The 13,613-nt window shown below is 36.6% G+C and overlaps 2 protein-coding genes across 2 annotated transcripts; one reads left to right on the top strand and one right to left on the bottom strand.

Moving 5' to 3' along the window:
* On the bottom strand, positions 1-1,995 carry LOC133791012 (large ribosomal subunit protein uL23-like). The gene is made up of 4 exons (XM_062228894.1): positions 1,893-1,995; positions 1,749-1,799; positions 352-715; positions 1-258 (listed from the first exon to the last, which is right to left on the bottom strand). Exons 2-4 carry the CDS (start codon positions 1,759-1,761, stop codon positions 174-176), a joined length of 462 nt encoding a protein of 153 aa, XP_062084878.1. The 5' UTR covers positions 1,762-1,799; positions 1,893-1,995; the 3' UTR covers positions 1-173.
* A 9,625-nt stretch (positions 1,996-11,620) lies between these two features.
* On the top strand, positions 11,621-12,171 carry LOC133791533 (uncharacterized). The gene is made up of 3 exons (XM_062229452.1): positions 11,621-11,715; positions 11,799-11,967; positions 12,055-12,171. Exons 1-3 carry the CDS (start codon positions 11,621-11,623, stop codon positions 12,169-12,171), a joined length of 381 nt encoding a protein of 126 aa, XP_062085436.1.
* Positions 12,172-13,613: the final 1,442 nt, after the last annotated feature.

Below are 13,613 nucleotides of genomic sequence, written 5' to 3'. Positions count from 1 at the left end.
TTACGCAAACCTAATTTTGTATTCCAATGTCAATTGTAACAGCAAACCGAAACAATAACCACTTAGAGAAAAAGATTACGACTTCAAATTGAACCAAAGTCTGGTAAAATTGCACTTCATTTGCAAATGGAAACAAAATTGAAATTCTTAATGAGAAAAGCTACAAAACTACCTTAGATGATTCCAATTTTGTTAGCAACGTCAAGAGCATCATAGTCTGGGGTCAATCTAACGTAAGCCTTCTTGGTACCATCAGGCCTGGACACGATTATCAAATTATGTTATAAACATAAACAGGAAAGAAGGGAGCATGATCATTCCACATGTAAATAAAACAAATTAAAATCTTACCTGATCAATGTATTCACTTTCTTAGTCTGAATGTCATACATCTTCTTTACTGCATCCTTGATCTTCTTCTTGTCAGCACGAATGTCAACAATGAAAACCAAAGTGTTGTTATCCTCAATCTTTTTCATTGCAGACTCAGTGGTAAGAGGATACTTGAGAATCTCATAATGATCAAGCTTGTTCCTTGATGGAGCACTAACACGAGGATACTTGGGATTCCTTTCCTTCTTAAATGTCCTCGGCCGATGGAAGGTAACTGAAGTTCGGATCTTCTTAGCTTTCTTCTTAATAGTCGGACCTGACTTCACTGCTTTTGCAGCCTTCAAGGCTTGTGCCTTTGGATCAGCTTTTTTCGAGCCATCAGCTGAACAGGATATGCAATGGTTAGAGGGAAGAGAACTATGAAATAAGCACGTGTTATAACAATCATTCCATTGTCCACTAAATGAAAACACACACACATTGGTAACAAAATACACGAATGTTAACCTAATTGCAAACACACTAGTACTGCAATATAACTAGTTCCAGACCTAATTGCATTTCCGTACCAACAATACTAGAGATATTCACAACAGTACCAAGACCTAATTGCAATATACAAGTATACTGAAAACTAAATCCAGACACTCTGTTCAACTATCTCCTGGCCCATAAGAGATACAAACTAAAAGCATATCTATTAACCAGCAGTAGTTCTACTATTTGTCTATGAAATCCAATGTCAACATGATTCCTCAAGCACAAAGTTACGGCCAAAGAAACCATCAAAACAAAATCTAAATCAGCTAAACCTTTCTTGATATAAAAAAACTGACTCAACTATTATAAACTAAAAGATTCATCGAAGATCTGAATCAGTATTCTTCTAATGTTACACAACCTGAATATATAAAACAGCTCCCACACCAAATAAAAAATTATCACTTCTATTCCTTTGCAGCATTACCCTTAACTTACACCTATTTACTTTGTTCTTTCTTTCATTCCTTGCCAAAGACACTAAAATTAAAGCCCTCTACCTCCTATATATTTTCTTCAACTAAAATTAGTACCTCTCCCATCCTCATTTTTATATACAATTGAGTACGAAAAACAAAGACCCCAAAAGCCAAAGCCGTCGTAAAGGTCGCATTAACTATTACGAAACTATCAAAGCACGTTTCACAAGCCTACAAAGGAATCAAGTTTCTCATACGAACACACAAACTAACAAGATTTCCTAGAAAATGAAGCAATGCTTAATCATTTACTAATTTTTGTTGTGGAAACTAATGAACGTTAAAAGTAATCTGCTAATGCATTACAACAGAAAATCCAATAAATAATAACAAGCATAGAAAATGGAAATCAATAAAGTATAGAGTACAAAAGAAAGCATTGGAAGAAATTAGTACCTTTAGGAGCCATTGCAAGCTGAAACTTTTCTTACTGATCAATATGAAACCCTAATTGCAACAAAATAAACACATATACAGTATTAAAACTGATACAAAGTGCAACCAGAAGAAACAGAAAAAGGGAGAGAGCTAGAGAAAAACCTGTGTGTTAGAAATGGAGGGGGCGACTCTAGGGTTTACGATGAGGGAGGACCAAACCAGAAATATATAATAAAGTTTGACTGAAATTACTAGTGTGTCCACTTCTATTACGGTATCACTGGGCTGGGCTAGCTCACTGGGCTTCCAATAAAACTCACCTTTGTTTAATATTTTTCAAGATTACGGTTTCAATTTGCATATTTCAAAAATAAGATTTTTATAAAAATACCAAATATATATTAAACATACATTTCATTTCTGACCTTTTAAAAGTTTAATTGACCAAAAAAAAAAAGTGGAAAAATTACTTACTTCACCTTTTTTTTAATCAGTGAAAAAAAAAATTCATTTTATATTGTATCCCAAAATAATTACAAAAATACCTCTTTGTTTTCTTCTTCAACCATTTCCATGCTTATCACCGCTGCCCAGTATGCACCGCCATTAAGGATCATCGACGGCCGAAACTCCCAGCCCCCAATTCCCATATTCTCACTAGCAACGGGGTGCCATGGGTGGTTAGTTGAAACTTGCTGTGTTCCCACGTTCAATCCAGGTGTGCTTGTAATACATTTTTTATACCAATTTATTGCATTACATCTCACGTATGATTTGAGCAATTTTCTAAAATGTACCTATACTACATAGACATAAAACCGCACTACACCTCACAATAAAAATAAGAAAATTTCACAAATAATACTTAATATTACTAAAAAATCCTAGTACTATTAATATTTTCAATTTGATGCTAAACATTCATCTATACTCAAAATATCACTCTCATTATATCAAAAAATCATAAAACATTTTCTTCCTCTCTCTCTCATTCTCACGAAATCATCCCTAAAACCTATAAATTTGTATAATTTTCTTGTCAAAATCATTGTTAGCCATCTCCATTGTCTCTGTGAAGTCGTCAATATCGAATGCAACATCTATTTTGAGAGTTTTTGGATGAGAAAAACCATGGGTAATAAGATTGTAAATTTTATATGTTGAGTATAATTTGTTTACATTTTTTTGGCTATTTTGAACAGACTTGAGCCTATATTGGTGTATTTTTTAGGATTTTTAGAGAGATTCCGCGATCTGCGTTTTTCTGGGTTTTCTGCAACTTTTTTGCTCGATGGGAGCTCGATAACGGTTCAATATGAGCTCAATGGTATGTAGAAGAAGGTCTTTTATGAGCTCGATGTAGCTCGATAACAGTTCGATATAGCTCGATAGGTTTAGGTTTTGTTGCTCGATTGTGCTCGATGGAAACTCGATAAGGGTTCGATTGGACCCTACAATATTTGAGCTCGATTATAGCTCGATAGATTTAGGTTTTCTCGATATGTGCTCGATAGGAGACAGGCATGCTAGCATTATTCATGCTCTTGAGTTGGCCAGTTTCAAATAATAGGTTACCCTTGTGTTCATGGTGTGGCTGCGGCCATCTTGCGCAGTGTCAACATTTACTCATTGTGTTCACCATATTACACTATTGAGATGTGGAGAGAGTCTTACAAAGAAACAATTTACCCAACTGGTAACGAGGATGATTGGGAAGTTCCCGAGAACATAGAGAAAATGCAAGTTGGGGTTCCCGTTGAAAAACAACCAGTTGGTCGACCTAAGAAGAATAAGGTGGGAAGAAGGAAGACAAACCGCTACCCATCGAGTGGCGAAATCATTCGCAAAGAGCGCAAGTGTAGCATGTGTGGTGGTCTTGGCCACAACAGGGCTACATGCAAAGCTAGGCTATAAACTCTTTTTTCCCATTTGGGCTTGTTGTATTAATAACCTAGCTTGTTTTCCCTCCTTTTTTATTTGATTTTTCTTAAAAGTTATGTTAAGCTTGATGTAAACTCGTCATGAACTCGATAATATGTAGCTCGATAATGGTTCGATATGAAAATGATATTGCTCAATTGAAGCTCGATATAACTTGATAGTAATTCGATAATGGTTCGATATGAAAATGATATTGCTCAATAACAATTCGATAACAGTTCAATATAGCTTGATATTAGCTCGATAACAACCCATGAAAGTTATAAAAAAATGTGAACAAGAAACTGTACATGTAAAGACCCTGTATATATACAATCATCAAGGTAACAAATTTTGATACCACAAGTTTGTGGTCCACTTGTTCCTGAACACCTCCATATTTTCATCGCAGATAGTTTCCAATGGAAGACCGACCATTAGATGCTCAATATGCTTGACAGCATACACACCACAATCCCCACTGTAAAAAAAAATTAAACATTAAGTGTACATTACTATAATTTTAGTTAGAAACAAATTTAGTATGAAGATGATGGTTGTTACCTTCTCTTTGACTGAGTGAGCTCGTGTTTCTGTTTGCGACGCCATGTGAACTGATGCGACATCTTTCCTGCTGATGGAATCTTCAACATCAAGCTATCAGTAAACAATTTACTCTGCATTAATATAGAAGGAAGCAAAAAGCACCATGGACTCATAATTTCATCAAGCTTTGCGTCACTAATCACTGAGTTGTCCGAATCGTAAACAGTCAGGGTCCAACTAGAAATGGAAGCCTCAATGGCAAACCAATGTTGTTGTCCATAGTTCTGGAACCAATATACATCCTCAACTCCTCCCCAAGATGCCAGAAATTGCTGCTCAATGTCGGTCAACATGGACATAACGTCAGAATCCCAAGTATACTTTGTTTTGCCGGCTGTTTTTTTGTACTGATCATATCGGGCAGGTATCACTTGTGAGAAATAACTGTTCATCACAACAGCATTCTGTCGATATATATATATATATATTGGGAAAATAATTGTGACGCATACGAAGCATGTGTTCTGCCGCATCAATATGCTACAAAGAGAGTACGATAAAAAAAAGTTAGCAACGACCATCATAAATTGCTACTATTGAGCTCCATCGAGCTCACATCGAACTACTATCGAGCTCATATCGAACTACTATCGAGCTTCATCGAGCTCACATCGAGCTAATCTCAAACAGTAAACAACAACCCTATTTTAACATACCTATCGAACTCCTATCGAGCTCCATCGAGCTAATCTGAAACAGTAAACAACAACCCTATTTTAACATCCCTATCGAACTATTATCGAGCTCACATCGAGCTAATCTCAACAGTAAACAACAACCTTATTTTAACATCCCTATCGAACTCCTATCGAGCTCCATCGAGCTAATCTCAACAGTAAACAACAACCCTATTTTAACATCCCTATCGAACTCTTATCAAGCTCACATCGAGCTAAGCTCAAACAGTAAACAACAACCCTATTTTAACATCCCTATCAAACTCCTATCGAGCTCACATCGATCCTGGAAACGCCCATCAAGCTCCTATCGAGCTCATATCGAGTCAGTAAAAACAGAACATGTATAAATGGCTTACCCCATCATTGAGCCACGAATAAGGTGTCTTCCACGTCAGAAACCACGTTGGACCGTGATTCCCAGTCTTTACATCCCTCGGGGTCTTGTTGGGCATGTCTCCAAGCAGCCACTTGCACATTGTCCTATACTGTTTGGGATTTGGCTTCTTGAGAGGGTCCAGCACCTGTGTAGCCTCCTCTGCTGGTGCAGCTGCATCAGTGCGAGGTATTTTCCTCGTGGGATCGGTTTTATCCTCAAACCAATCTGGCTTGTGTCTTTGGCGTCTAATCCTCTGAAACTGAACCCCAGCAACATCCTTAGGGTTGACAATAATGACTCCTGGAGTCCCAGCATCAGGTGTCACAATGATGGTAGGAGGCGTGGTTGGATCATCAACATAGTCTAGAGGAATATCCAATGACTCTGATTCTGAATCTTCATTGGAGCCCCTCGGTTTCTCCTTAATAAATGTAAGGATCTGACTGACTACGTCCAAGATCACTGACTGGTTCTTCAGGAGGGTCTCCTGTTGACCCTCGACTCTGTCCAACCGCTCAATCAAGTCGGTGAGCTCAGGGGCTGAGGCTGAGGCTGATGTTGGGGTTGGTGTTGGGGCTGACGCTGACGTTGAGTCTGGGGCAACAGGAGAGGTGGGACTTGCAACCTCCTCCCCCGGGGCAGCATCATCAAATATCTTGGTTGCCTCGGTTGCCTGATAAACTATCTCCGCGATTTTCTCAAAAGTCGCATCCTCCTCCTCATCAGCCTCCGAGGGATCTTGGCCAAGCCCAGGATAAAAGGGGAAGATCTCCCTATGTCAAAGACAAATGATAGTCTTTTTCTGCTGGTCAAGACTTCAACATCGGAAGGACAATCAACTGCAAACAACATAAAACATTTGGTTAACTCAAATAATGATAAAAGATAAGCATATAGATAAAAAAAATATAACTTACATTCTTCTTCAATAATATCGGTGCGATGACAGACTTGGTGAAATCCTTGTTCCTCCGATGAGACCAACTAAGAATCCTCGGGACCATGTTTCCCAAGCTCACAACAAGCTCCGTCGCAAGCTGCTGGATAACCTCATATGCCCAGTACTGTAAGGTCGGGGCATAACCATACATACTGTACTTGGACTCTTGCTGCACCTTGGCATCCTTCTTGGCATCATAGTTGGCCTTTTGCTTCACCATGTCCTTCTTACAAGACTGCAATAGCCTCTTATAAGAGTACTTCCCCCATGGATAGCTGAATAAGTACTCTACGTCCTTAACAATTTTCAGAATATATCGCCAAATGGGAAACTTGCCCTCAATGGCATTCAGAACCCCCTCAACAAATAAACATAGACCAAGCTTGTACACATCTTCCACAACCGTACAAGTCTTGAAAGCATGGTCCACCTGTGAGAGCTTTACTTTCTCAGCATCGTTGAAATACTCCTTTATCAACCGGTCGTTGAGATTACGCCCTTCCAACTCTTCTGGTAACGGGAAGGTATTGAAATTCAACCCCGTCACCAGGGCAAACTCTCCCATGCCGAATCTACAAGACTTTGACCCCAAGAAAAAATGTACCTCATCTTCGTTGTTGTTGGCGATTTTCCTCAGCAATAATTGATGCACCAAGACTCCAGAGAAATTAAACTCCGAAGCCAAAAAGTATTTCTTGAAAGGGGATCCCTTAGCCCTTTCAAGCAACTCGAGCTCCACAAACCTAGTATTAATGTGATTTAAAGTACTACTACCCCGATATGTCACTCGACCAGGAAAGTGATCACTGAATGAAACAAGCAACTTAGGCATATGCAACAACACATGAAAAAAAATTGGTAAGAAAACATAATGCTAAACATAATCAAGAAAAAATTCAAAAAAAATTCATCAAAAAACTGAAATAAGCTGTCATCGAGCTCTATCGAGCTATAATCGAGCTGAAACATACACTATCGAGCCAGTGTCGAGCCTATTGAGCTAAGAAAAATCTGTCTACATAAATAACCATCGAGCCTATTATCGAACCATTATCGAACCTATCGAGCCCTGTTTATTAATACCACAGATCCATCGAGCCCACTGTCGAACCCTTATCGAACCTATCGAGCCCTTTTAACCTAATACCACCGATCCATCGAGTTCTTATCGATCCACCATCGAACCATTCAAACTACCCTATCGAGCCTACTATCGAACCATAATCGAGCCTATCGAGCTAGTTTCATATATTACCCATGGATAACATCGAGTTTCTATCGAACCTTATCGAACCTTCGAGCCATTTTAACCTAATACTACAAATCCATCGAGCTCTTATCGATCCACCGTCGAACCATTCAAACTACCTTATCGAGCTAGTTTCATATATTACCTTGGATAACATCGATCTTCTATCGAACCTATCGAGCTACTGGTTCAAACCCAGAAAAAACCACAGAAAAACCCAGACCAAAGAACTACCATACCCATTCCACACCACCAGATTCAAAGGAATCAAAACAATAAAAATAATCACGAGGGTTCAAGAATATACCTTAATGAGAAATGGGTTCGATTGATGGGTTCGACCGGTTCGACGACGTGGGTTTCGAGCTTTGTTGTCGTCGTTGGCTCAACAGGTTCGACAGGCCGACTTTGAAGAAGAGAATGAGAGAGCCTGAGATCGACGGTGATGGTTATCGCAGAGGGTTTCCTTCGATTTTTGGGGTTTTTTGGTTTCCTTCGGATTGGGTTTGGGTTTCGGGGATTGAGAGAGTTTGTGTGGGAAAAAATTTGAGTGGAAAAAAATGAGAGGGTTATTTTTGGTACTTGGTGAAAGTTTAGCACCAATTTGAAAAATTTATTAGTGCTAGTATTATTTAGTAATTATACCCACTATTATGCATAAATAGTGAAATTTCCCTAAAAATATGGTATAGTAAGGGCGGTTTACACCCATCACCATATAATTTGACATTTGATAAGTTAAATTAACAATTGAACATCATAATAAAAATTCTATAGCTTATGACAAAGGTTGATAATAAATTTTATAACTAAAGGTTGTGCACATATTTTGGGCTCTTAAGATTATATGGAAAAAGTAAAAATAAAAATAGATTAAAAAGATTAGTAATTTTCTAATTTCAATGCAATGTGGTGGGTTCTAAAACATAATTATGAAATTTTAAACTGCACATCGCACTGCATCATTTGGTTTGGTAAAAATACAATTTGTAACTGCACCACGAAGAATTCTAAACCACATATTTTGGTGCAGTGCAGGCTGTAACGACCCAAACTTACTAATGATGATGATGATGATGATTATGAGATTGGCGAACTTCAAACTTTTGAGAAAGAAATTGGAAATATCAATGAATTTGAGGGAATTGAATCAATAGTTGGACCATATGTTCGAAGAGATTGTGATGGAATTTGGATTGTAAGTTTTTATTTAAAATATATTTTCTTTTATCATTAGCACACTTGGTGCGTAATTGAGACTAAAAGCCTTAATAACAAGAGATCCTAGGTTCGAACCTTCGAACCTGAGTCTCACCCTAATTCCCAACCCCCATAACCACTAGACCAAACCTGAGTCTCACCCTAGTGGCTTTGTATTTAAAATATTCTTATCATTTGTTTATTTTATGTACTAATCTTTATACTTGTTTTTTCTTAATAAGATCATGGACCATCATAAAGAGCATCTCGAAGAGGAACTTGAAGACAATGCAGACGAAGGTATCAATGTAGAAGAGGCTGGTAATGAAGATCTTACAACAAAGAAGAAGAAAAGTAGGCAGACTAAGGGGATAGTGCGATTGGCAAAAATAATTGCTGACAAGATCAAAGGGATTAAGATAAATTTAAGGTTTAACAAGAGAGGGCAATCAATTGGAACTCTGAAGAGAGCGTTACAATGCTATTTGGGGATGCAAGCAAAGTCAACGATGTCAATTACATATGATAATTGACATGATGTTCCTGCTGCAACTTTAGAGAATGTTTGGAAAGATGTAAATATAAGGCTCATAGACTGAAGGTAATCTTTTAAACTTGTATATTATTATTTACACTGACTTGTATTATTAAACTTTGTAGCTAGCTTTTGATCTTAATGAGGGAATGAGAAAGGAAGTGATGAGTTCAGTAGGCATCAAGTGGAGGACATTCAAAACATTTTTGACTAGAAGATTTGTAGCTCCTTACCTTAACAACCAAGATTTATTGGAAGCATATCCCACTGCATTAGATGTGCCTCCAAAAAGATATAACATTCCTGAGGAGGAATGGAAAAACTTCGTCACCAAAAGAAAAAGTAAAGAATTTCAAGTAAGTGTACAATACTAAGTTTCAATTTTTTTTATTCATATATTAATTTATTGAAAAGTTAAATTATTCCAATTGAATTAGGAATTTAGTAAAAAACAAAAAAAGAGGCGTGCTGCTTTGGAGTATCCTCATCATTCATCACGACGCAATTATAAAGAAATAGAAATTGACCTTGTAAGTGAGCTTTTACTATTGATTTTAATTTTTGAAGTGGTTTAATATATAACTAATTGAGTTTTATTTTGTTATAGCAAACTAAACTAGGCACAGATGAGCCAATAGATCGATCTATACTTTGGAAGGAGGCAAGGAAAGATGCATCAGAAAATTATGTAAATGAACGTGACAAGCTTATAGGAGATGCCATTGTATATTGTAAACTATATGAACTTGGATTTTTTTTTTTATCCTTCATTATATTGTATTACTAAATTTATGAAATTAAATATTGCATGATGACCTTCTAGATAAGAGAAATGTGGGGACACTTGTAGAAGTTGGGACAAATGATATATTGACACAAGTGTTGGGAACAAAGAAGCATCTTGGTAGAGTAAGAGGCCAAAGTCGTGGCGTTACACAGAGAGACTACTTTTTGAAGCTAGCAGGAGGTTTTAGTGGACTTCAACAATATCAATTTCAATTTCAACAACACCAATCGCAAAAATACTTAGATGACTTTAAAAAGTTAGAGCAATCCTTTGAGCAAAGACTACGTAGTCAAGCTGAACAATTTGAAGTAGAACGAAAACGAGAAAGAGAAGAACGAGAACAAGAACAAGAGTTATTTTTGACAAAGTTTACAGAATTAGCAAACCAAATTTCATCATTAAAAGGAAGTGAAGTGAGTTTGCCTATGATAGTTTCACCAACAAGTGAGACCCCTACGCCAATGGAGGTGGTAAATGGGTCTTTAGTTTCTTCAAAGGTATTTTATTCTTCACTTATTCATATTATTATTGTAGAAAATATCTATTATAACATAAATATTATTTTGTCCTCATCTTGAGCTTGTAGGATAATCAGAAGTCTAGATTATTGACAGAAAATGGTGATATTGTTGCTATTAGACGAATAATGGCAACAAGCGGAAAAATTCATTGTGTTGACTTAAGAAAGGGTAACTATCGTGTGCAAGTGGATGAGTGCTGCAATGATGAGGCTAAACTTATTTTTCCTATTGGAGATGAGATTTCTTTAGTACGTCATGCTGTCGGCCACTATGTTGAGTGGCCATCTCATCTGATCATTCCTTACGATTCAGATTTGGTAAGACATTGACAAGAAACTATATTTAGTGATTGATTTATTTTTCATGACTAACATGTGTTACTTTCATGTTGAAGCTACCTAAGAAGACAAAGAAGCAAAAAAGGAATGGTTCACCAATACCTAATGCCCCAATGACACAAGAGAAGTCTCATCCTTCCCAAAGACTTCCTAGTCAAAATGAAGTAGTGTCAAGTAAAGCTAGGGTCCCGATACTCTTCAAGATTCCTAGTGGGGTTCCTCGCTTTCTCAAGTGTCTATTAACTACCGTGAAGTATGTGGAGACAAGTTTCATGATCAAAGTTCCGATGGATTTTGAGATATTCGGCCATGAGAATAATTTATATATCTCACAAGAAGATATAGTCCATGTTGGCTTAATGGAAGAGATTGGAGCATCATGTGTATCGTTATATATCAGGTATCAAAGATTTTTAAAATAATTATAAGTTTGTTCATAACTTATTTTATAAATTTAACAGAGATATATTTTTTATGTAGGATTTTATACTTCCAATTAGTGAAAAGAGAGATCAGTCACTTTTTTCGTTTTGTTGAGCCAATTTGGTTATCAAATGTTGGATCCACTGAAGAAGAACGAGTTGAATGGGTATCAAAGCATATGATTGATTCAAATCCGGGTCAGATGTGGTTGTTGCCATATCATAAGGGGTAAGTTTTTTACTTTTAGTATTTTGTTAGTGAATATATATAATATTAATAATGAAATATTTTTGTGTTTCTGTTAGAAAGAATTGGATGCTTATAATAATTGATTTTGATCACCAATTGTGCTATTTCTTGGATTCTCTTCACAATTTTCCACCAGATGAAATCAAATCTCTCATTTCTCGGTAAAAATCTAACCAATTAACTGCATACTCTTTAATTCATTTAAAATTAACAACATCTAAATGTTTATGTTATTATTATTTAGTGTCTTTCAACATTTACGCACAAATAATGCAAAAACTAAAGAAGTCGCGTGGAGAATAGTTAAGTGTCCTCGTCAACCATTACAATCAGTACAATGTGGGTTCTATGTTATGAGGATGATGAAGGACTTCGTGACAAATGATTTTTCAATGCGATGGCTAACTAGTAATGTAAGTGAAAATATTCATTATTAAAGTTCTAGCTTTACCTTAAGATTAAGTATATTAATTCAACTCATGCAATGAATTTTGTTTTAGTGTGGCGGGAAGAACTATTACACAAAGGATGAGATCAATGAAGTACGTGAAGAATGGGCACAATGCGTCATGGATTTGATGAGTACTACAGAGGTCTACTCACTTTTGTTAACTTAGACTTTTAATGAGCTATACTTACAATGTTAACTTAGACTTTCTTGAAGATATACACATTTTTGTTGCCTAACTATAGTTTACAATGCTTATGCGAGTCATTTTGTAATTAACTTAAGACTTGTTATTTTAGATACTTAGTTCAAATTCTAGTATTTTATATTATTGTGATATATGTTTTGTTTTGTTCATTTTGTTTGTATAAAAATACATGATTTGTTTTGGGCATAATACACTTTTTAAGAGAAAAAAAACACCATAAGTCAGTTCTACTAAAACTGACAATAGAACTCTACATCATAAGTCGGTTGTGAACTGACTTGTCATGTTTTACACCAGAGGTCGGTGTGCCACACCGACTTACCATGTTTTACACTAGAGGTCGGTTTGCAACCGACCTACCATGTCTTACACCAGATGTCGGTTTACAACCGACCTACCATGTCTTACACCAGATGTTGGTTTGCAACCGACCTACCATGTCTTACACCAGATGTCAGTTTGGCGCCAACTGACCTACCACGTTTTTACATCATATGTCACTACATGGGAAGTCAGTTCTCAACCGACTTATGAACATTTAGATGTCAGTTTTTAACCGACTTATCATGTAATTTTTTTAGTAGTGAGATTTAAGGGTCTTGATTAGTTTGCTAAGAGGGAATAATTTTTTTATGTGTGATTTAAATGATTAAAAGCATGATTATGTCATAAGCATGCTTATATGATTATATGTATATATGAGATGCATGATTATGAGTATTAGTATGCATTTAGGCCCTGTTTAGCTTATAGGGGCATATTTGTAATTTTGGCCCGCTGAGGGCATAAATGTAATTATTTGCAATAAATTGTTGAGGCCACATTATTATGTGGATATATTTGCAGCTTGTGGCTCAAAGTGATCCTGTGAGCGGTTTAGCGAAATAGTCACAGCGGGGATTTATACTCGAGTCGGGGGAGCCTAGGGGTATTTCTGGGAATTTGGGAAATATATTGGAGATTTATAGACATTGGGGGAAATAATTGGTGAGTAATTAGATGACGGGAAATAAGTGGTAAATATTAGGACCTCTTGAGGAATTAGCGGGAATTGAGAGTAAATGACCAAAATGCCCTCAGTATGTTTAAAGACTTAGGTTTATTTGGGAGGGCAAAATGGTTATTTGATGGTTGAAAAGGGGATAAGGGTTGTTCTGTTTTTAGACTTAGTGGAAGTCGTAGAAAATAGTAGAAAATGAAGGAAAAATAAAGAAAGAAGAAAAAAACATAACACATAGTTAACCTCTTTCTCTCCCACTCGGTTTGCCTTGTTCCTCACCATTTCTTGTGGAATTCGAAGCTGTAAACTCAGAGGAGGTTTAAGCTAGAGCTTGGGACTTGGTTCTTGGTGAAGCTAGAAGGTTCAACTGAAGTTACTGTCCAATTAAGGTAAGGTTTCTAGT

The sequence above is a fragment of the Humulus lupulus genome, chromosome 7 (assembly GCF_963169125.1).
Source record: "Humulus lupulus chromosome 7, drHumLupu1.1, whole genome shotgun sequence".
In the NCBI taxonomy this organism is placed as follows: domain Eukaryota; kingdom Viridiplantae; phylum Streptophyta; class Magnoliopsida; order Rosales; family Cannabaceae; genus Humulus; species Humulus lupulus.
This window is presented reverse-complemented; position numbering and strand designations above follow the sequence as displayed.